The sequence below is a fragment of the Vombatus ursinus genome, unplaced genomic scaffold (genome assembly GCF_900497805.2).
Source record: "Vombatus ursinus unplaced genomic scaffold, bare-nosed wombat genome assembly UNPS02010788.1, whole genome shotgun sequence".
NCBI classification, from domain to species: domain Eukaryota; kingdom Metazoa; phylum Chordata; class Mammalia; order Diprotodontia; family Vombatidae; genus Vombatus; species Vombatus ursinus.
Genome location: NW_020950566.1, coordinates 4,534,463 through 4,558,342, shown reverse-complemented (window position 1 = coordinate 4,558,342; position 23,880 = coordinate 4,534,463). Strand labels below are relative to the sequence as shown.

Here is a 23,880-nt window from a genome sequence, read left to right as displayed (position 1 = left end):
TAAACCCTTTTCCTTTTGGTTTGGCATAGAAATATTCAAAGAAGGAGATGCACTAGAAAATATTTAGTTCCTTTACTCTATTTTCATACTTATATATGGAGCAAAAGGAAGCATAACAAAGAACCTAGGAAAGAAAGCTTAATGAAATAAATGCCATACATTAAGTAAGCCTTAAGCCTTAATCATGATGTTGAAAGAAATGAAGCCGACAAAAGGTAAAAAATAACCAACCACCTGAAAATTATTTTGAATTAGTCTAACCCTCACTGCTTTTCTAATTTTGTCATGTGGTTCATTAATCTTTAGAAATGAGTCATTCAATTAGTGATGATATAAGTGATGAAATCAACATATCAATTTTTCCTTGATTAGTTATTAATTCATTTTTCAGAATATTGTATATAACTTTTAAAAAATTTACCTTGAAGGCTGAAGTTTCTTGAGAGAAATCTTTTTTTTTAATTCCCCACCCTCACTCCAGTTGGTGATGATACCATATCTCACCAATCCAAAGTCTGGCATATTGCAGGGACAGTTGATGATCTTTTAAAAAAATGTAAATGTGCTAACAGTTATATCTCAAATTCTATTTGTATGGGTGGAAGAAAAACTAAGTATTTCAATTACTAAGATAAATTAAATCCATTTATCTAGATATAGATAGCATCTTTGAGGCAGACTCTTTTGAAAGTTCATTATTCGAATGCAAAAGGTTTAAAAATTGGGTACAGAGGTGCTTTGTCTTCTATGTACCAACCAAAACCAACACACTGACTTTAGAATAATAGAAACTTATTCTTACAGCCAAGAAAACGACCGGGAAAGGTTTGGATAAAGGTAAGTTAGGATCCCAGGAGAGATGGTACCATCACCACATATGCTTTCATTAAATGGATATCGCCACAGAGAAGCCCCACTCAATTAAGAAGGGTAGATCTCATTTACTATGCTCCCTTCAGAAGTTAACAGTTTATCAGATCCAGTTCTAGCCTCTGTCTGCTTTCAAAATCCTGAATTGGACAGTATCCAAGAACCATGGGAGCTAACTCAGTCTCTACTTTTTAGCACCCAGGCTTACTTTGATCAGCAAATATCAGTTGTCTGATGCCAAAATTAAGTCAAGAAACAAAGACAAGCCTACCCAATGAAAATTTCATATAATTTTACATAATAAGTGGTTCTCAATATTACAGATTCAGAGAAAGAGCTGTAAAGTATAGCTTCCCACACAAAAGTTTTAACACAGTACTGAGCGCTTTTTCCAGCACGGATAATAAAGGCGGAGAGAAATTGAAGACATTTCTGTACAATGAAGAAGCCTCCATATCAAAGTTTTTTCCTTTACGTTAGGGATGGTAATCCAGAAAGTATAATATAGGAACCCTGTTCTTAAAAAACAATTAACTTGTACCCATACAGCATCCCTAGAAGAAGTTTTGATAAAAAGATTGGCCTTTGTTTCCAGAAGAAGCTTGGAACCACTAAAAACACTGCACAGTATCTTGAATATAATCCAGTCTTCTCTCCTATACTGCTGTCTGGCATACCAAAGTCTCAAAAGAATTAAAGCTGATAGTCATCTAAAGAGGGCTTGGTGGGTGTAAATAACCTGCAACATATTTCAATAGGGAGTTGCTCAAGAGCAATGAAAGGAAATCATCAGAGAACCATGTGACACGTAAGAGAGCATGTGACCAGAAAGGACATCATCAGAAAGCTAGGTGACCAGAAAAGAAGGGGGCCAGTCATGCAAAAAGATCATAACAACTGGATGGACAAACTGAGTTCTACTGGTAGCCTCCCAATGTGAAAAAGCCTAGAAGAACATCAACATGCTGAGTGGTCTTCCTGTAGATGATTTATTTACTGGAGAACTTTACCAAGTGTTATACAGGATGAGAAGGCATGAATTGGTTATGATCCAAACTGTTATAAAACTTACAAACACTGATGAGAATTAGAGCACTGGACTTGGAGTTACGAAGATCTGAGTTTAAATCTTACCTCAGACCTTTACTAGGCAAGTCATTTAATCTTTCCCAGCCTAAATTTCCTCATCAATAAAATTAATTAAATAAAAAATAAATAAAGCTGCCCATTTCCCAGTATTCTTGTGAGGATAAAATCGGATAATATATATAAAGCACTTTGCAAACATTAGAGCACTATAAAATGATAAGTATAATAGTTGTAAGACTAAAAATATTAAATTTATGGGGGGGGTACTTTTGAATCCAACAAAAATGCATCAGAAGGCACCTAAGTTTGGGAATGAGCAGTTTTGGGTAGTTGAATGGCAGAACTATCATTCTTAATGTCTGTACACTGTCATCAATGTATTCCAGACTGACTTTTTCTGTGCAAGTTCAACTAAATTGTAAGCTATTCATGTGCTGAGGCTCTACATCAAAATATATTACTTTTGTATCCCCCATAGTTCTTAGCCTATTTCTGTGTACATATTAAGTACTGGAGACATGCCTCTTCAGTCAAGCTGAAGTGAATTTGCATTGTTCCTCTCTTTGTTGCTGTAAAAAAAAAAAATGCATTCGAGCCTGGAGACTCTGCATCTTTTGTAGCAAACTACTGAATTTTATCCTCAGGACAGATGGAAGCAAAATTCAGAAAGCCCTCTACTCAATTACCACCAAGGAACTTGTTCTATGAATTGGGGCTGTAAAAAGCCTGATCTGGTTCTTTGGTTTTGTCTGAGATGTTATAGGAGGGATATATAGCTAGGCCAGATTACCCCTGAGGACCCTTCCAAGCCCTGTGGGAACCTTCCAAGATAATGATTCCTTCTGAAGAATCTTGTAGGAAGCATAAAATACATTTGAGCCTGTGCAGTAGTCTTTCCAACTGGGAAACCAAGCTTTTCTCAAAACTTTAGGTTGGAGCAAAGGGATAAAAACAGGTGGGCTGGGCACTTTCTGCGTCTAAAAATGCTCAGGAGAACAATGCTAACAAACTGAAGGAACTGTCAGGTCTCTATGACTTCTGGCACAGTCTTGCCTGAGAAAATAGAGAAAAAAGTGGAAGGTGTCAAGGACGTAGACATCAATGACCACGTGATACAATGTCGTCACTACCCCTTGGTGTGTACTATGCCTTATGACCTCCAGCAGCTTGCAGTATATCCCACTGCATGAGATTCTCCCCAGGGATACACACAACACCAGGAAAACAAAGACACAGAAGGAAAGCCAGCCCGAAAACCAGAAAACCAGACTGCCCAGAGCAGCACTGTTCTGCTACCCCCCCCCCAAAAAAAAGTTTCATGTGACTCTTTTGCTTACTCCCTTCTGACAACAATCAGTCATCTCTGTAGTATGAGGTTCAGTATGGTTCAGAAGCTAGAGCTAGCTTTGCTTTCTATAGGGTAGCTACAGTAGGCTACAGAGGATTATTGGCAACTGCCACTGCCTTCTTCCTCCAAAGATCAACTACTCTGATTGTGCTAACAGTAACAAAAGAAAGATGTATTTCTCTACTAGGATCACTAGAAACCACCACACCTAAATATGAAGAGGAAAGGATTAGGTGAGTCATGGAATAAACCTTTGAGAGCTGTGTCACTGCAACTATACAGGGAAAGTCTTATGTTACATGTAGTAAAAAAAAAAAAGCCTCCATGGAATAAAAGGAAATATGGGGCAGTGGGAGTGGGGTGGAGACAGCTTACTGTGAATGAGGACTGAAGTTAAGAAAGAGAGGTAGAAAAGGAAAATCTTACCTCAGAAATTCCATTATAAGTATAAAGAAAACTTAATTATAATCTATCATCATTCATACTTTTAATGTACAAAACAAGGCAACATCATTGTAAAGTACCAACAAAATATTCAGAAAGCAATACCCATACATACCATTTAAAGATTTACTTTCATTGAAATACATCATGAATAAACTTTACTATAATATTTTGGCAGTAACCATCCAACACTTTACCCTAAAACAATTAACCATGTCTTTTAAATAGATTAAAGTCTTGCATCGATCAAATATAAGTATATATATGTATGTGAATACATATATATGTATTTCTATTTCATACACATACACCATACACCAAAGTTTGGCATAGCAATACCATTACTAGGTCTGTACCCCAAGGAGATGAAAGAAAAAGGAAAATTATTCATATGCCTTCATTTACCCTCAATTTATCTAAATAGATGTATTGATCATACCAAAGTAATGCTGTATATGATTCTCATTTAAAACCAAGAGAGAATTCATAAGGCAAATGATGTGACAGTTTATTATAAGGCTTAATCAAGCTATTGTTTTCTATTTTAATATTTTTACAGAGAATTCAAATTTTACGTACATTTACAAAGTCATGAGTTTATAAAAAACAAAGATGGTAGCCATTACACAAACTGAGCTTCCTGGATACTGTGGAAACCTTTGACAATCTGCTGACTTGGTTGTTGAGTACCAATTTTTGTTCACTTTCAGAAGGCCAAAGTCCAAAACAAAAACATGTCAAGATAATGATAGCAGTAAATACATTTAAAGTGAACACTTAATAAGATCAATAGGTCCTCTTTGTTTCTTACAAAATTTTGTTATTCATACACTATAAAGTGCTACTCAGATACTTTAAAATACCACTAAGAAAGTCAGTGGTTCAGAATTCAGATTATATGCAAAGATTAATCTTTACTTAGCACAGTACCTATAATATAGTAGGAACTTAAATGCTTTTTGATTAAATCTTTTTTTTTTTACTTTTAAAAATTATTTTTATTTTTCTCTCCCTCTCTCTAGTCCCTCTCCAATTCATTGACAAGGCAAGAAAACGATACCATTTGGCCATATGAAGTCATGTGAAACATATTTTTGCATTAGTTGTGTTCTGGAAAAGAAAAATAAGAAAAAGAAAAAAAGAAAAAAATTGCTTCTATTTACACTCTGAGTTCATCAGTTTTCTGGAGGTGGATAGAATTTTACATCTTGAGCCCTTTGGAGTTGTGGTGGATCACTGTACTGATCAGAGTTACTAAGTTTTTCATAGTTGATTATCTTTACAATATTACTGTTACTGAATAGATTGTTCTGGGTTCTGCTTACTTCACTTCCTGTCAGTTCATAAAAGTTTTCCCAGGTTTTTCTGAAACCATTTCCTATTTCTTAACTGTACAATAATATTCCATCACATTCATATACCAAAACTTGTTCAGCCATTCCCTAATTGATGGGCATCCTCTCAATTTCCAAATCTTTGCCAAAACAAAAATATTTTATATGTATAAATGCATAAATATTATGGTAAATGTGAGTTATTTTCCTTTTTCTTTCATCTCCTCAGGGTATAGACCTAGTAGCAGTATTGCTAGGCCAAATTTTGGCCATAGTTCCTGACTGTTCTCCAGAATGGTTGGATTAATTCATTACTCCACCAATAGTGCATTAGTGTATCTATATCCCATATCCCCTCCAGAATTTGTCATTTCCCTTTTCTATCATCTTAGCCTAACTGATGGATATGAGTTGGTATGTTATTGAGTTGTTTTAATTTGCATTTCTCTAATATTAGTAACTTAGAGTATTTTTATATGACTATTGATAACTGATTTCTTCCTCTGAAAATTACCTATTCATATCCTTTGACCAATTTATCAACTGAATAACAGCTCCTATTTTTATAAATTTGGCTCAGTTCTCTATGTATTTGAGAGATAAGATCTTTATCAGAGAAGCTTACTGTAAAATCCCCTCCCCCCATTTTCCTTTTTTCTAATTTTGGTGCATTGGGGTTTTTTTGTACAAAAGCTTTTTAATTTTATGTCATCCAAAATTACCCATTTTTAAACCTCCCACAAACCTGTCTATCTCTTATTTGGTCATGAACTCTGCCCCTATCCATGGATTTGAAAATTTCTTGCATATTAATTGTCTTGAAAACTAATGATGATACATATCCTCATTCATTGAGGCTAGGAACCTAGGTGTCATCCTCACTCCCTCTCTCTCATACCTCATAGCCAATCTACTGCCAAGGCCTGTTAATTTTTACCTACTTAAAATCTCTTACATGTACCCCATACTCTCCTCTGACATTGACACTACTCAGAAGCAGGCCCTCAGTACCTCACACCATGCCTAGCCTACCACGACAGCCTGATAAGGTTGGACTCCCTGCCAGAAAACTCCCCACTACTCAATAAACACCAGTGGCTTCCTATCACCCTCCAGGATCAAATATTTCTTGACATTCAAAGCTCTTCATAAACTTCACTCACATACACACACACACACACACACACACACACACACACACACTTTTCCAGTGTTCTTACACATTACACTGTACTATATATTCTTCAAACCAGGGACACTGGAATCCTTGAAGTTCCTCAAACAAGACACTCCATCTCCCAACTCTGGGAATTTTTACTGGCTCTCTCTCAGACATGGAATACTCTCCCTCTTCTTCTCTGCCTCCCGGCTTTCCTGGCTTTCTTCAAGTCCCAGCTAAAACCCGACCTTCTAAGAAAGCCTTTCCAGGTCCTTCCTTCCAGTACCTCCTCTCTATTTATTATTTCCAATTTATCCTGTATGTAGCCTGTTTGTGCTTAATTATTTTCATGTTGTCCCTTCCCCCAAAACCCCCGTTAAACTGTTAACTTCTTGAAAACTGGGGCTTTACATCTCCAGTACTTAGCATAGTGCCTGGCACATAATAGGTACTTAATAAACGTTTCTTGACTGCCTGAGAGGTAAAAATATGTTGAAATAGATGATAGATAGATAGATAGATAATATACATTACCTACAAAAAATACAACATACAAATACAACAGAGAAAAATGTTGATAATACATCATCAGGTGTGGTAGCTATGACATTTTGTTTGGCTTAACTTATTTTCTTTGTTACAAAGGCAGCTTTTATGGCAGGGAGAGTGTTGTAAAATAACAATAGTGTAAAAAAGGAAAGCATAAATTTAAAAAAAAAAACTGAAAACCAACAAGGTAACTGACTGAAACACAACAAATGTGTCCCGGTATATAAATAACACAAAACGGAATATGATCAATGCACAGCAGGTAGAAAATAATGAGAATTGAGAAATGACTTTAAAATGTGGCAGACTGAGACCTTCCTGGATATCTCACTGATGAGGCCTTGAAGCCTACATCTTTATCTCATATATATTACAGCATTCAGTGTTTCTGTCTTATTTCTCTTACTAGATTACAATATTCCTTAGTGACAACATCCAGCTGTATTAATCTTTTGTTTTTCTATAGTAGTCCAGAATCATAAATTCAACTATAAGGTTGACTTGGTGTCTTTTGGGTCCTGTGACTCTACAGGGTAATCTGGACCACCCTACTCTGGATCCTCCTACCTCGGGGATTATTAGAAAAGCTAAATGGACATATAATGAGAAGATTCAATGAACATTTTCCCAATGACATTTGTTTTGCTTTAGGATACACTTAAATTAGCAAAGAATCTTACTTTTAGAATATAAACACAATGGCCTCTAATGGTAATAAAGCAATAAGAACTAGATTACATGAGCTCAGCTTAAAGAGACTAAAAGAGCAAAAATGTTGCCTTCATCAATACATTTATTAATAAGAACTCCCTCTTTAGTTGATTTCAAAATAAGTAAGTTTTGGAAGAGTATGGTATCTCATTGTCCAAACTCCAGCACATAATATTTTCAGGTTCTAAAAAGAGCAAGACAGTGTTGACATTAATATCTTTGATTTGATTCAAACTTTTCCTTAATATTAGCTCTTTGTTCTTACTTCTTTGACATGGATATTGTAGCTTGGCAGGCTGAGGAAATTGTCAGTTTCAAATCCTATGATTTTTGGCCATTATGCTTGTACTTTTACCATCCAACAAGTGGGTAGGTGTGAGTGAGGGGGGACAGTGAAAATGGACAGAGGAAGAGATACGGGGAAAATGGAGGAAGAAGGAAATGAAGTGGTTCTTGAGGTCAAAATGGAGAAGAAAAGAAATACCTATAGTCACTATTTTGGAATTGAGTTTTAACTCCATAGAAAGTTTTTAATATAGCTATTCCTCTTTTCCTACAAATTAGCTGTCTTGTTAATCATTAATTATGGCTCTTTAGAGTCATATATTGACCAAGATATCAGGTTTGTTCTTCTAGAAAGGGAAATTAATTCTACAGCCAAAGAACATAGCTCATTTTTTAAAAAAAAAGTTATAATGATATATGCTTATTGGATGAACGTAATAACAATAAGCAAATTTTAAGGAGGAACCTGAATATTCATATCTCCTTTTACTTCAATCTGTACCGATGTATTTCTAATTATCTGAACTGTTACTATCTATGCTAATGAGGAATAGAAAAAATGAAAAGCCACAGATTTTTAAAAACTGGGTTTAACCTCCTCTACCAGCAAACTTTTAATCACTGATGTTGACTGATCTAGATTTTGTCCATGTGCTCATGTTCAACCTTAAGAGAACAGACTAATAAAGATTAAAACGAGAAGGGGAAAGGATAGGCAGCAGAAAAAGATGAGGAAAAAAAAGGCCTCCTAGAGTAAATAAATCAGTGGTTCTCAATTTCTGTCTGAAAATACTCTGAGGAGTCTCCAAATCTTCCATTCTTTAAACTGCCTCCATCCTGCTCTTGCAGGCATACTCAGGTACATGAACAGACATACAATTTTATTTCTTTACCTATCATTCCCTGTGATTTGATCTCTGGGGTTATCTTGAGGCCTGGGAAAGCACTGGAAAGGAGTTAATTTGTTGCCATGTTCTTTAGCTACTTTAGAATTCCACCATTCAGGAGTCTCCTGAGATGCTTCTCTCTTAATTACTGCCATGCTGCCCAATTCATATAAGCATACTCGCTTTTTAGGACACTTCACATGGTGCCTAGGACGTCAGGCCATGTGATGAGTGCCAGGCCCCTACTCATACTGACTGACCACCTCCAATTAATAGTCCCCATTAGTACACAACTGAACGTGCAACAAATGGAAAGCCCCTGATGTACCTAGAATTTCAAGTATTGTGGGGGAGACTTTTTCATCCTGTACCCAGCCAGGATCCAGAAAATGTCTCTGAATGTAACTGTTGGGAAAGTGGGTTGATATGAAGTACTGGTTCCAGAGGCAGATTATGGTTAGGAGAGTTCAAGTGAATACAGGCTCAGTATCTGGAAGTGGGGTCAGAACCACAGTAGCGAGGGGGGAGAGAAAGTGGTAAAACCAAAGTGAAATGAGTCAACTACAGAAGCACTGTTTGTAGCAACAAAAAATATTTATTTCCCCGTGGATCCACCAAGATATCACTCTTTGTGGCCCACTGCCAGTGGTAAATATTTAACAACTGGCTTTCTGGGACAAAAAAAACACACTTAAGTTTAATTTTCATTACCAAGATTTTCTTAAGTTTAGACAATCAGCAAAACAATAAATCAAGGCCTAATGTGTAACATTAGAAGATTTTTTTTTTGAGGTGTAAATATACACATTTAAATTTAACTCTGTCAGAGCCAGGGTCCAGTACACCACTGTTCCACCATAGAACTTTCACAAGATTCACAACAGTTTAGATAATCCACCAACTGTCCTTTGGGCCTTCAGATTCCATTCACCCTTAACACCACCAGAATTTCTCCAACTCATCTTAAGCTTCTATGGAAGAAATTCAATGTCATTGTGTTTTTGAGTATGGTTACTGTGAACTGAACCCAGAGAGAAATTCTATCCTTACATGACTAAATATTTCAGGACCACTGATTTTTTTTTCCCAAATTAACAGCTGCCATGTTCAGTAATTGAAGTACCATATTTATTTTCTTCAGAAAAAATACTTTAGTTTTCCTGTTTAAAACATAAAAGTTTACGGCCTGATGAAAAGAAAAAACACTAGCCCTTAAATCTGACATCCTAGGCTTGTCTCACCTGTAACACTTACTACCTGTAGGATAATGAGCAAGTTATTTCGTCTTCCTCTTCATCAATTTCTTTATCTACAAAATGAGGAGACTGCATTTAGAAGGCTTTTAAGGTCATAAGCATTTATTAGGTGCTTACTGTGTGCCAGGCACTGTGCTAAGTGCCAGGGATACAAAAAACCAGCCAACAGTAAGACAGTCCCTGCCCTCAAGGGGCTAACATTCTAATGGGGAAAGACAAGACATAAAAGGAAAACTGAAAAGCATGGGGATATGGAGTACCCACACTGAGCAAGAAGGATAAATCCAGAGAATCAAGGATGGCTAGTCTGAGCCCTTCCACAAAAGTGAAGTTCCAGGAAGAGCTCACCAACGGAAGAAGGGGCCCACAGGAACAGAGTAAGGAGGCAGCTAGGACATGATGGTGTGGCCTCCCAAAGTAGAGGTGATGCTAGCTCTCAATATGTATTCCTATTTGCTTAACTTAACCCTAATATTATCATCCCATTGCTGTAAACTTTGATCAAAGTTCGTTTCCTTTTTCTGTTTGTACAAATACTTGAGACAAGCTCCTTGCAAATTTTAAGCAACCGGTGAAAAATAACAACAATGACAAGGTACATAAATATACATAAAAGAATAAAGCCCCCACCTCTGGAAGAAAATATTTAAAAACTCTGCCACAGATATGGCCACTCAACTCACCTCCTTACTCAAAACACTCCAGTGGCTCCCTATCACCCACTTACTTAATAACAAGATAGAATAGTATTGTGGAAAGTGTCCTATACTGGCACCAAAGGAAATGGATTGAAAACTTTTGGCTCTGCCATTTGCTACGTGCATGAATGGGGCCAAATGACTGAGCCTCTGTGAGCCTCAGTTTCCTCATCTGTAAAATGAGAAAGCTAGAACAGATGGCTTCTAAAGCCCCTTTCAACTCTCAGAATTTGATCCTATGAATAAACATTTGTTAAGAACCAGGGTACAATCCAGTAGGTATTGTATGAAATTGACTATTTTAATCTTGAGCTTTCTCAGTGAGTCAAAGACTGATGGTTGACCAAAAAGGTCTGTCTCTTTAATTATCAGCCTAAGTTGGTTATGTGTGAAAAAGGGAAAATTTGCAGGTTTTCAATAAGTGTCTTAAAAGACTGGAAGGGTCTGTTCAAGTAAAATGGAACAGCCTGGAGAAAAAAGAAAAAGAGATTTTGATTTTATTTATTACCATCAGTCTCATCATCTAGGAAGTAAAATCTTAGCCTGGAATCAAGAACACCTGAGTTCAAATGTGACCTCAGACACTTACTAGCTGTGTGACTAAGCAAGTAAGTCACTTAACTTCTGCTGACCTTATGTATAAAATGACTTTAGTAATAGCATCTATCTCCCAAGGTTGTTGTGAGGCTCTAATGAAATAATAATCGGAAAGTACTTAGCCCAGTGCCCATAGTAGCCCAGTGCCCATAGTAAGTTCTATATAAATTTCAGCTAATGATAATAATAATAATAATACTGTCTCCAGCTCATCTTCTTCATTAATCCATTACCCCTAACAACTATTGAAGTTACTGTTATCCCTAGAAACAAATAAAAGAACAAACACGTTCAGGAAAACCTTGATTTTTCACCAAAGGCAACCAATACACAATTTTCAACAAGAACTCAAAATTTCCAAAAGAGTAATAAATAAGAGCAAAATAAATTTATCAGTGGAATGACTTATTTCTGGCTGAGCTCCCTTAATGCAGGTGCAAAACAGTCAACAGAAAACTTAGAAAATAGACAATTACTACTACGGGAATTATAAATATTTGTGCCATGAACTGTCAAGTATTTTAAGAAAAAAATGAAATGATTTTTCATGTATATTTCCTTATTTTGTATATAAATTCTCAGGATAAATAGCCCAAATTGAGAGTTATTTATTATTAGACTCAATACTTCCGAGCGAAGCAAATTAAGTTTTTCAGAACAATAGGATGTCATTCAGTATCATGGCACGATGGCCTAAAATTGAGTTCATGGACATCCCTAAGCAGTAAGAGGTGATCTATGCACTGGGGTTCATTAATTCAATATATTTAGTAATACTTTACACTTGATAAGTAGGCTTTTCATGCTATAGCTCAAAGTATTTATTAATTTACTTTGAAAATTTTGAAATTCTTTTCAGTCACAGAAAGGTGCTCCTTAAAATGAAATTTTTATCCACTTCCTCAGCCTCTTAAAACTTTTGTCTCTCCTTCATGAGTCACATTTAAGCCGACTTACGGGAAAACCATTGCACTTTCCCAAATGATAGACCTGTTCAGTGGGTGAAATTAAATGAGTAACTATAGTTGTGCAGACCATCTTTTATTTAAAAGAAAGTCTTGACTTTCAGGAAACCTTTTTAGTGATGCAATCTTTTTTTTTCCCCTTTTAAACAAGATTCAAAGTTAAGAAAAAAAAATCCTTATTTGAAGAACACTCATAATCTTCACCCTTAGTTTTTTGTCCTGCTGAGATACTGCTTACCTGACAATATTGTTTAACTAAATAGTTGCCATGCTCCTTGGGCTATTGTTATGGCATGAATATTGTAATAGTATTATATTAATACTATATTCAGATATTAAAGATCAAGTCCCTAAGGCCAAACAAAATGGAGGGTTTCCTAAAGACCCAGTTTATCTAAAATAAACCAGATTGTTAATCTAGATAGTTCTGACCAAGCCAATAGACCCAATATAATCTTCATCTTCAAGAGTGAACGTCTTAAGAAACTCCCTAAGTAAAAACTGATTTTAAGTTTGATAGAAATATCTGGATGAGTGAAATGGTCCTATTTTGACTATCTATATATTGTCTTGGAATTGTGAACCTTCTAAAACTATGATTAATTAATCTTCTTGCAAAAACAAATCATAATTTTAAGTCCTTAAAATTTACACTTAGTACTCTGACCTTTTGGTTTTGTACTGAGTAATCCTTGCTAGTAATTTGGTATAGGTTTTCTTTTTATGTAGCTGCAGTGGGCAGTTTTCCTATAGAGGCAAAACTGTTCTACAGAGATAGAATGGAAAACTGATCCACATGCCCAGTTTTCAAGATAAATGTTCAAAATGTCTGAATAGATACTGATGACCGCCCTACCTCCTCATCCCCTACTTAATCTCCAACAGTGAATATCTAAAAACTTGGTAAGGTGAAACCTTATATAATTGTGAAGGTGACAATATATCACTCAGAAATGCATCTGAACTTCCATTCTACATGGAAAACGTATGAGGTTGGTCAAATAAAATTACAGACTGCAGTTGAGGAGGTGATTAATTGAAAGGGAGTCTTCATTTGTGAGTTGTGAATCTGCATAGTCATTGAAACAATAACCCCATTCAGCACAGTATGCAATCTGCTTCTACTCTTCAAAAGGAATTAACACTGAGATCAAGTCATCCATCACATTTGGAGCTCCTGACCCCTCCAGGTCAGGGCATAGGACAATAGTAGAATTATGGTGGGAGACACTAAGGTAGATCTTTTCCTCGTAATTGGTAATTGTGATTAAAAAAAAAACAGCATTGTGTGCCTATATAAAACTAAACTGATGAACATCTGAATGTTTTTACTCAAGTTAAAGAAATTACTTTGTGAATGAGCATCTGTAGAACCACATACGAGCAGGCTCCAAATAATGTGTTTCTGTTGTACAGAACATGGCAACCCAAGCAGAGCATATTGTTCCTGGGGGATGAACCACATGCTCCCATGCTTACTCCCTGACAACAATAAGTTTACATTAAATAATGAATGAAGACCTTATATGGGAATTGCCAATCTGTAATTAAAAAAAAGAAGAAAAAGAAAACTCAACAGGTGAAAATTTGACATCTTCCCTTTAAGAACACTACCATTTTAATGATACCACCAAAAAGACCAATGATACCAATGCAATTCTTAAATGCCATATCTGCATATCAAATAGTACATTTGAATACTTTTCATTAAGTCTTTGGAACTGAAGTTATTTTCAAGTCTGACTATATTCAACTGCATAAGCATCATTTTATTTGCTTTGCAATTATTCTCATTATTAGAATATAACAATGATCTTTGTTTATAAAGGTTTGCTGTGACAGAAGGAGCAGTATCTATTGGATGAAAATATGGGTTAAAGCCTACTTCATTGAAATAAATTTCAAACCAATTAGCAAACACAAAACAATTTCTAAATGGTGAACTCAAAAACTTAGCTACCACCAGTTTCTAATACTGATTGCACAAACTCACCAAGTCGCAACTACTTTATACTTTTGTGACTGAAAGAAGTTTTTGTATTAGGGGGAAAATACTTTTACACACTTCTTTAATAATCAGTAAATCACTTCTGTCATCCTACTCATTCATGATTGGCAGATATGAAATCTGGAACACATTCAAAATATTCTATTGGCTGCTACAGGAAGAAGATTTGAGTTATCTAAGAAATCCTGGTAAAATTTGAGTGTCATGTTCTGGAGAAAGGAGTAGAGAGGAATAAATAAAAGATGAATAAATTACTAAAGGGAGTAACGAGCAGCTTTCTGTGCATAACTCACTTTCTTACAGGCTACATGGCAGCACTAACAGCATTGTCAGATGAAGGTGTTGTTTTTGTTCGTTTTGTTCAGATATGATTTAGGGAGGATTTTTGTTGTTGATTTTTTTTAATTTTTTTGGTAACTGCCCAAACTTGAAATTAAAAGGATTGAAAAAAAATTTTTAAAGTATTGAAAATACTAAAGAGTCAGGTTGGCGCTAGTTGCCAGACTTCTCCCCCCCCCCCCCCCGCCCATATAGGAGCATTTTTTTCACGTGAACACATCGGGCATAGCTTGGAAAGTGAATGCCCCCTTGGCAGTATGAGACCGCTTGAATTTTATCTATCTCTCTCTTTACTTAATTATTTATTAAGGCATGGTAGGGTCGGTTAGCCTCCTCTGTGGCTTTTTAATAGTCCTTTCCACACTTTGCCAAAGGGGAAGAAAGGCGGGTCAGGGAGAAAGGAGGGATTCTAGCCCAAGCTCTCTTCCAGAGGTCAAGAATCATGCCCTCTGGACAGAAGAAGAGCAGAATTTATGTGAGGAGTTAGAAAGAGGAGGAAGACGAAGACGAGGAAAAGGAGGAGGCACATTCCTACTCAGGAGGTTAAGAGACCCAGCGCGTTCCGGGTGGGACCAAAGTAAACGGGTCCTTTTTTGGGGGGGCTAGATGGAGGCAGCCTGGCACTGAACCCCTCTCCTCCTGCGCCACCGACCCCCTTAGATGAGACCCCCACCAGTAGCCAAGCCTGTCCCTCACTCACCCAGTCGGCAGATACAGAAGAGCTGAAGGCAAGCGAGGAAGAGCTTGGGAATGAGCATTTCCAAACCGTCCGGGTCCCCCACGCTGCGCAGCTCCTCTTCTTCCCGGGGTGGAGGAAGAGAAATTGATCTTTCTTATCCTCCAGTCTATAGACTGGGGGGACGGGGCGGAGGTCTGCAGGTTCTAGGCAGCGAGAGAGCCGCAAAGAGGAATGGGTCGTAGCGCAGGGGAATCCGGTTATACTAGACGTGGGGCATGTCAGCGTGTGGGAGTTTCTCGCTCTGCTTCGCCAGCTGCTGCTGCCAGCGCCGCCGAGCTGGAGAGAGGAGCAGCCGCGTTACGCCGGTGCATGCGTGTGTGAGTGAGTGTGCCAGAGAGAGAGAGAGAGTGAGTGAGTGAGTGAGTGTGTGCACGCGCGCGCGGGCTCCAGGCTAGGAGAGAGGAGCGCGCCCCGCTAAAGGTGGGTGGGGGAATGCCCAGCGAACGGGCTTGGGTACCCGAGTTTAAAAAGTGATGGAGAGAAGTGGGGCAGGGGGCAGCGTGCGTGCATTTAGGCAATTGGGCACAGGCACACACATATACATACACGCATGCACGCCCTCATTTCTCGCAGGATATTTTACTCCAGTAGGATGGTGGCGTCCCCCTACCCACCCCCACCCCTTACCTCGCCCCCCGAGGCCACAGTCTTTGAGAAACAATGTTTCTTCTTTAAGATATTTATCGGTTTGCAAGACTCTCAGCTTGCCTCTCACAGACATGGCATGCTTTCAATTTGCTAGTGTCCTTTCTGCATTGATCAGTCAGTCGTCTAGTTTTTATTGAGGGCCCACCGTTTGCCCACCTTCACTACTCAGTTCAATTCCCACCTTCTGCGGGAAGCCTTTCCCAGCTTCCCCACACTACTCCCTACTGCTAATGTCTTCTCTACCATAACCGTCCATGTATTATAGATTACCTTCTTTATGTCACGTTTGTACAAGTTTTTATGTTTGTTTTCTGCATAATCTGCCCCGTTGGAATGTAGACTACTTTTAATGAGTTTTCACCTTTGTTTGTCTCTCTGGCTCTTTGCGCAGTGCCTGGAACATCTTAAGTGTGCCTCTCCTTGTTTCAGGGCAGTTCAAAGCACCTTTTTCTTCACTCCTGAACAGTGTCATCACCCCCTCACCGCAGTAAATGAAGACCACTGCTGTTACCTTCAAATTGATCCCCCTGCCTGCAGTCATTCTCTTCTTCAAACCGTCCTGTCCACCTCTATGTCCTTACCCATCCAAACAGCCATTCACTAGATTAGTTAGTAAATCTGGTGTCCAAGTGGGTAGAACATGTGGAGTCAGGAAGAGGAGTTCAAATGCTGCCCCAGACATTTACTGGCTGTGTGACTCTGGGCAACCTGTTTGCCTCAGTTTCCTCATTTGTCAAAAGAGTTGGAGAGGGAAATGGCAAACCACTCCAGTAACTTTGCCAAACAAACAAAAAAAAAAGACCCAGATGGGGTCACAAAGAGTTGGACAAGACCCAACAACGACAATCTTATCACACCCTCACCTAACACTGGAGACAGTGCCTTTCTTGACCTGGATGTACTGTGACTACAATTTTATCTGTGCAGAGAACTGATGACTCCTGGTATGGAAACTCCCTCTATTGATGAAGATGAACAACTCATTTCTAATTTGCAATTTTAGAGAGTTGCCTGGGACATTGAGAAATTAAATCACTCTTTCACAGTGGCACAGTTATGTGTTAGAGGCAGGATTTGAATCCAGGTCTTTCAGACCCCAAGGCCAGCCCACTATTTACTCTACCTGGTACTCTTCAGGGACAGTTCTTTATACTAAATAATTTTGCATGCAATAGTCATTGGTTGTTTAATAGTTCAATTCAATTCAGCAAGCGTTTATTAAGGAACTATTTTGTGCTTGGATACTGTGTTTGGTGCTAGGGATACAATGACAAAATTTTTTTTTCTGCCTTCAAGAAGCTTACATTCTTGAGGACCAATGAAAGAATTCTAAGGCACCTTAGGGAGACAAAACTAAGGCAAATGAATAAATGCTCCAGTGCTGACCCACGTGATGTTAATTCCTCTGCAACTCAATCCTTGGTCTTTGAGAGTCGCCGCAACAGAAAATAATACATCATCTGGACAACCACCTAATAATGAGCCACTCCATATTTAGGTTAGTTGGTCTCAGAAACCAAGGATGCTGCATGTATGCTTTCTAGCTTTACTCTCTACAGGCACCGACTTCAAGACCCCAGGCCCAAGACCCCAAGACCCATAGCACTAGGAGATATCAAAAAAGCATGTTAGTGGAAGAGGGAATCATTTATTATTTATGAATGACTAAAAGGTGTAATAGGAGCTCAAAGAAGAGAAATCAGTATGGGCTGTAGCAGTCAAATACAGCTTCCTGGAAGTGGAGGTGAGACTTCAGCTGGGTCTTGATGAATGGTCAGGATTTTTTTTTAAGTCAGTATAATTCACAGTACAGAAAGTGCAGATAACACAAAGGACTCAAAGGAGCCTATAAACAGATAGGAAAACATGAAGTACTCCACCATAAATGCCTCCTTCGTTATATTTTGAGGTTGCTGAACAAGCAACACCCCTTCCTATTGGCCTTATGCTCTTGAATCTTGAAACACTGACTGAAAATCAGAGCTGGTGATCTTCACATCTCTTGTTCCCCAGGTCACCTGTTCAATCACCATACTTTCAAAGTTGGGAACTCACAAGGCAAATCAAAGGCTGGCGCTGCCCACAATCTCCTTTTTTTTTTTTTTTTTTTTTTTTTTTACTACATGGCTATTATCAGGTCATACTGCTCAGAAAATCAAAATCCCCCCTCTATGTAAGGAGACTTCAGGAATGTTGTTCATGGACTACCACATTAGGCCACATGTGAAGGCATATGTCAAAATTCTATTATAGCCCCAGGTGCTGCTATCTGTTGGGCTGGGAAAGTCCATTCTCAGGATCTCCCATTTCAGGCCACATGGGTGAGTTCATGTAACTCTCATTAGCTTCTGTCATCCCAAGCTGCCATTACCAGTTCCTGGAAAGAAGATTGGGCTTACTTAGGCTCCACCCAAACCCTTCGCTTAACCCCTAGTAAATATCTGCTTTAATGCAGTCTGGTCTGCTTTCTGAAGAGGGGAAAGGCCAGAAAACAAAACAAAACAAAAAAAAAATAAGTAAATGGGTAGGATTTAGCTAAGCAGAGGAATTGTAGAAAGACATTCTAGTTGGAGAGAACAAAATCGAAGTTAAAGAATTGGGGTTGGACAACTATGATAAGGTTCTCTATTTTGCATCTGCTGCCCTGCCTGGTTTCAATTCCAGTAAACAAAATGCCTTTCCCAGGATAAGTTCACACTTATGCTGCAAACTCAAGCCTTGATTGACACCTCTCTGATTGAAGGGCTTGAGGGTGGAGTGCCAAACTCCCCCCAATGCCATCCTTTAAAAAGGGAAAAACTGAACTCTCAGATCATGGAACAAGGTTCCACTACCTCACCCTGTTTTCCTGCCTCTATTTGTGTGTGTTTTCCCTCATCGTAAGCTCCTTGAGGTAAGGGGCTGTCTTTTTTATTAATTGTATCCTCAGAACCTGGTACAGTTCCTGGCACATGGTGGTAGCTTCACAAATGTTTATTGGATTGGGTTGGATCTTGAAAACCAGGTAGAGCAGTTGTACCTGAAGTGACCATCAATAAAGACCTTTTGGACAAACTTTACAAGATCGTAGAAACGTGCTGGGAAGTAAGGCAGTTCACATGGGAGCAGAGAGATTGGAGGGCATAAACAAAGCCCCATCTGCTCCCGAAGTATGCCTTCCAACCAGAGTTCCACTGTCCGATAATAATTCTCTTAACAGTCCAGAATTGCTACTATCAGAGTCACGACTTTGAGTTAAGATATAAAACAACTGGCTTTATTTCTAGAAAGCCAGTGTTGAAACGTATGCAATCTGAGGGATGCAAATACAGGACATAAGTGTCTTTCTCCATTTCATTAGCTTAGATTAGTTTTTCAGCTAATTGCCACTTTGAAGGGTGAAGAAATTGTCTTGAGAGGATGAGAGAACAAAGGAGTTTTCACTGAGGAAGAGAACCATAGATTATTAGATCATTAGAGCTGGAATTTAAACATTACCTAGTTTACTCTTTCTTTTTAAAGATGAAGTAACTAAGGTCCTTAGAGGTTAAGTGACATGTACAAAATCACATAGCAGGAACATGGCAGCCCAAAATCCCAACTAACTGAGTTGGGGGTCCAGGCCTGTGTAGTAGACCTGAATGCAACATTCCCAATGGTACTTTGTGTAGCAGCTAGCTGGTGCAGTGAATAGAGAGAGGTCTGGGCTTGGAGTCAAGAAGACCTGAGTTCAAATTCAATCTCAGACACTTCTTCGCTGTGTGACCCTGGGCAAGCCACTTAACCCTGTTTGCCTCGATTTCCTCATCTGTAAAATGAGCTGGAGATGTAAATGGCAAACCACTCCACTATTTTTGCCAAAAAAAAAAAAAAAACTCCAAATGGAGTCATGAAGATTTGGTTTATGATTGGAAAAACTCAACAACTACAAACCTTTGTGCATTAAGAATAAGGGGGACAAAATGTAGCACTAGGGAAGGACAATCATGTCTTAGAAGATAACGTGCTTTGGAAAGGAGCCTTGGTTGGGAAGAGGAAACACAAAAAGGGAACAGGTATTAAAGACAATCCTGCTAAGAAATGTACTTCAGTTCAATAGATGTATTCAGTTATGTGTTATACCTTTACACCTATAGAACTATATACCAACATTCAGAAGCTAACTGTAAATCAGTGAATGATAATTTACTTCAGCGTATCTGATTAGAACATTAATTATATCTTGGTAAAGTACATTTGGTTCCTATTACAAATGACCCAGAGTACTTTGCAGACTTAAAATTAATATGAAATCTTTAACTGTGTGAATGTCTACATTTCAATTAATAAGCAATGCTCTCCCATTTATAATGTAAGCTTTAAATAATGGCTAGCATGAAAAGATAGGAAATGTTATCAGCATCTAGGACCACAAAGGTATCTGGAATGACAAAAAACAGCCTCTCCCGACCACCACCCCAAGTTAGAATTTGGCAGGAATTCCGAAGTCTACATCTCAATTCTTAAAGAAAAAAAACAACCACCATGTAATGTCACTGTTAGTTAAAAAGTTGAAGAGGAATCATTACTTTTTTATCCTATGGGATACTTTAGGAGACTTCCTATTTCTTCTAGGATGTTTATCTCTGTCACAGTGTGATTATGAAATATGCAAGAACTTCATATTATTCCTAAAAAAAAGTTGGTATAGTTGGTTCCCGCTCCTTCCATCCCACTGTAGCTCTTTGGCTCATGTATTTCAAAGAACTACTATAGATTGTTTAAAGACTTGGCATATTGAAATGAAGATTAATGCTAAAATTCTTCACACAATGACTGCTCTATGTGAATGATGTTGATCCTTGGCTTATAAATCCTTATGGTTAATTTCCTTGTCTTTTCCCAGGAAGATCATATTTGAGCAGCTGAGATCAATTTGAGTCACCCCATGCTTTGGATGAATGGTATGGAAAATATATTGACTATTTAGAATTTGACAAAGAGTGATTGCCATTTCACAGATTAAAAATATGCAGTTCTTTATTATAAGCCCGTTTGTCAGAATCTTTTATCTAACTCCACCATTCTAAACCATGTCTTTCAGGTTATTAATACATGAAGATTTTTCAGTTGTGTGTGTGTGTGTGTGTGTGTGTGTGTATACCGTGATGTTGCTCTTATCTGATTGACGCAGGCCATTGGTGTCCAGGATTAGGGAGGTGATAATCCTGCTGTCTTCTAACTTGATTGGACTACATCTGTAATGTATTCAGTTCTGGAATATTTTAGGAAGGATATTAATAGTCTGGAAAAGTTCCAGGAAAGCTGGTTGGTGAATGATCTTGAGATCATGCCATGTGAGGACTGGTTGATGAAAATAGGAATGTTTAGCCTGGAGAAGAGAAAATTTAGGGAGAACTGAATAGGTGCCTTCGAGTATTTGAAGGACTGTCATAAGGAAGAGAGATTAGACTTGTCCTCCTCGTTTCCAGAAGACAGGAAGAGGAGCCATGCATGGAGGAATGGCATATGGAATATGGAAGATGTATAGTGAGTGCTTTTTGAATTGAATTGAATTGAAGTTGTTGAGAGGCCGATTTAGGCCTGATATAGGGAAAAACTGCCAAAAGCTATTGAAAAGTGGAATTGGCTACCTGGAAAAATTATGGATTTGCCTTTTCCTGGAAGTCTTCAGGCACAGGCAATGCACATTTATTAAGTGCTTACTGTGTGCCCAGGGCTGTGCTAAACTCTGAGGATAGAAGTACATTCCAAAAGAAAGATAATCCCTGCTTTCGAGGAGCTGACCTTCTAATGAAGGGAGACAGCTCATAAAATGTGGGGCAAGCTATGGAGAAGGTACTTCCCTGGTGACATGGTGGAGAATTCCTAAAGAGTCAGAAGCACAGCAAGATAGAAAATGAAGCATGACCTGCCTTGGCCCTTACTCAAAATGGAGGTCCCCAGAAGGAACTTGCCAATGGGAGAAGGGGACCAGAAAAACAGAAGGATATTCCAAGGTCATAAGGCAGCTGAGATGGGGTGGTTAAGTCTAGGACAGTCAGAAACTTAGTCCAGAGGTCTTCAGGAAGAGCAGGATAGATGATTACTAGTCAGGCTTCCTTTTCAGATACAGAACTAGATGGTATCTGAGGCTCCCCCCAACTCTGGGATTCTGGGATTCTGTAAGCTACTTGGGATGTATGTAATGTAACTTAATTTCTGAAGAGGGTGAAATGTAATTTCTCTTTCTACAACACAGTTGAACCTTTTTTATTTGTATATTTCCCACTGCTGGTCCTTCATTTTTTTTCTGAGATAAAAACTCCTTCCTATCTACATCAAGTTCATTTTTTATTTTTTATGAATCTTAGTAGTTTAGTTATGCAGCTTGTTCTAGTCCTTATCAGCCTTCGAGGAATAAAAGAGATTGGAGATTTTCACTGAAATATCTAAAACTGAGAATGCCATTTCCCATATAGTCCATCAAATGAGGGAGTAATTATGCTTGAGTGGCAAAGTGATGATAAGTTTAGACTTGGAGTTCAATATCTTTTTGCTGTACCATACAATTTACATAATGTGACTGCCAAATCTAGAACCATTAACTTCAAGTGATGTGACTTGGTCAAAAGCTGTCTGAAAAAAAGCACATACAAAATATTGCGATGTTCCCAATTTCAAGATTACTAAGATATTAGGAAATATCTTTAAGAGACTCTTCTGCAAATTAGAACTATAGCCTTGTTAGAAGAGTAGAATAGGATGGACCGAATGCTGAACTTGCAGCTGACACAGGAATTCAAAATCCAGCTCTGCTATTGGCTGGCCTTGACGCCTTGCACAAGTCACTTAACTCTTCTGACACTTAATTTCTTCATGTATAAAGTTTGGGATCAGACTAAATAACCTCTAAGGTTTCTAATAACTCTACATCTTTTCTCTCCCCCTGCCCCTTGAGGCAGTTGGGGTTAAGTGACTTGCCCAGGGTCACACAGCTAGTAAGTATCAAGTGTCTGAGGCTGGATTTGAACTCAGGTCCTCCTGACTCCAGGGCTGGTGCTCTATCTATTGTGCCACCTAGCTGCCCCCATCTTTTTTCCATATTTAAAAATGTATTCAATTTAAAAGAAAATATAGGAATAATAACCATGAGGATTTCCCCTTTTTACTAAAATGTGTGTGTAGTGACTGTGCCTTAAGATTCTGTTTCTCTTCTCTCTCTTACTCTCCCTCACTTTTTTGCTTGCTCTCCGTTTTTTCCTCTCTCTCTCAAATGTAAATTGTGTCACATTCCATGTGTCTCTTGCAAACAATTTGATTTTTCATTTTACTATCTTAGTTTTGGGTCAAGCTCTTCTTTCCTTGTTGATTTTTTTTTTACTAGTCATGTGGATAAATTGTTTCTCGATTTTTATTAAGCCCATTTGCGGTCATCTGGGGTCTCTCTGTCCCAAATTAAACTTTTTATGCAATAGTCAAATCCATTTTTGGCTCATTCAGTTTGTTTTGATTCTCTCTGAATTGCATCTTGCATATTATATCCTTTAGTTAAGTGGCCAATATTTTCTTCATTTGGGTCATTTCTTTTCTTTCTTCATTTGTTTGTTCTTTGTCGTTCCTTGAAGTCTTTTTTTTATGTTTTGAAAGAGTTCTTTCCTTAACTAATGGGACTAAAAATATATTTTCCCCCTTTTGGTTGTATCGTGAGTATTTATTATTGCCCTTTTCTGATGAACTCATCATGAGATAAGAGTATTAGATGACAAAATATTTCTGTTATATGATTAATATGTTGATACATGGAGCCAGTTTTAGAATAATCTGGACTACCCCAGCTGGGCTAGCCTTCCTTAGCCTAGAAAGTGGGTATAGTAGGAATAGCAATGGATTTGAAGTCAAAAAACCCAGATCAAAATCCTAGCTTTGCTGCTTCCCGCCCATGGGACTGTAATCAAATCACTCCTCTTTGTATCTCAATTTCATAATTAATAAA

At 38.0% G+C, this 23,880-nt stretch overlaps 1 protein-coding gene across 3 annotated transcripts in view; it reads right to left on the bottom strand.

The window, feature by feature from the left end:
- Positions 1-15,552, bottom strand: part of PTPRZ1 (protein tyrosine phosphatase, receptor type Z1) — a 239,002-nt gene extending 223,450 nt beyond the window's left edge. For 2 of the 3 annotated variants that reach the window (XM_027855182.1, XM_027855183.1), the window contains exon 1: positions 15,240-15,550. In XM_027855182.1, the coding sequence (XP_027710983.1) occupies positions 15,240-15,297 (58 nt within the window). In that variant the 5' untranslated portion in view covers positions 15,298-15,550. Of the gene's footprint in view, positions 1-15,239 lie in introns of all 3 variants that reach the window. The other variant, XM_027855181.1, reaches the window with a different exon arrangement.
- Positions 15,553-23,880: the final 8,328 nt, after the last annotated feature.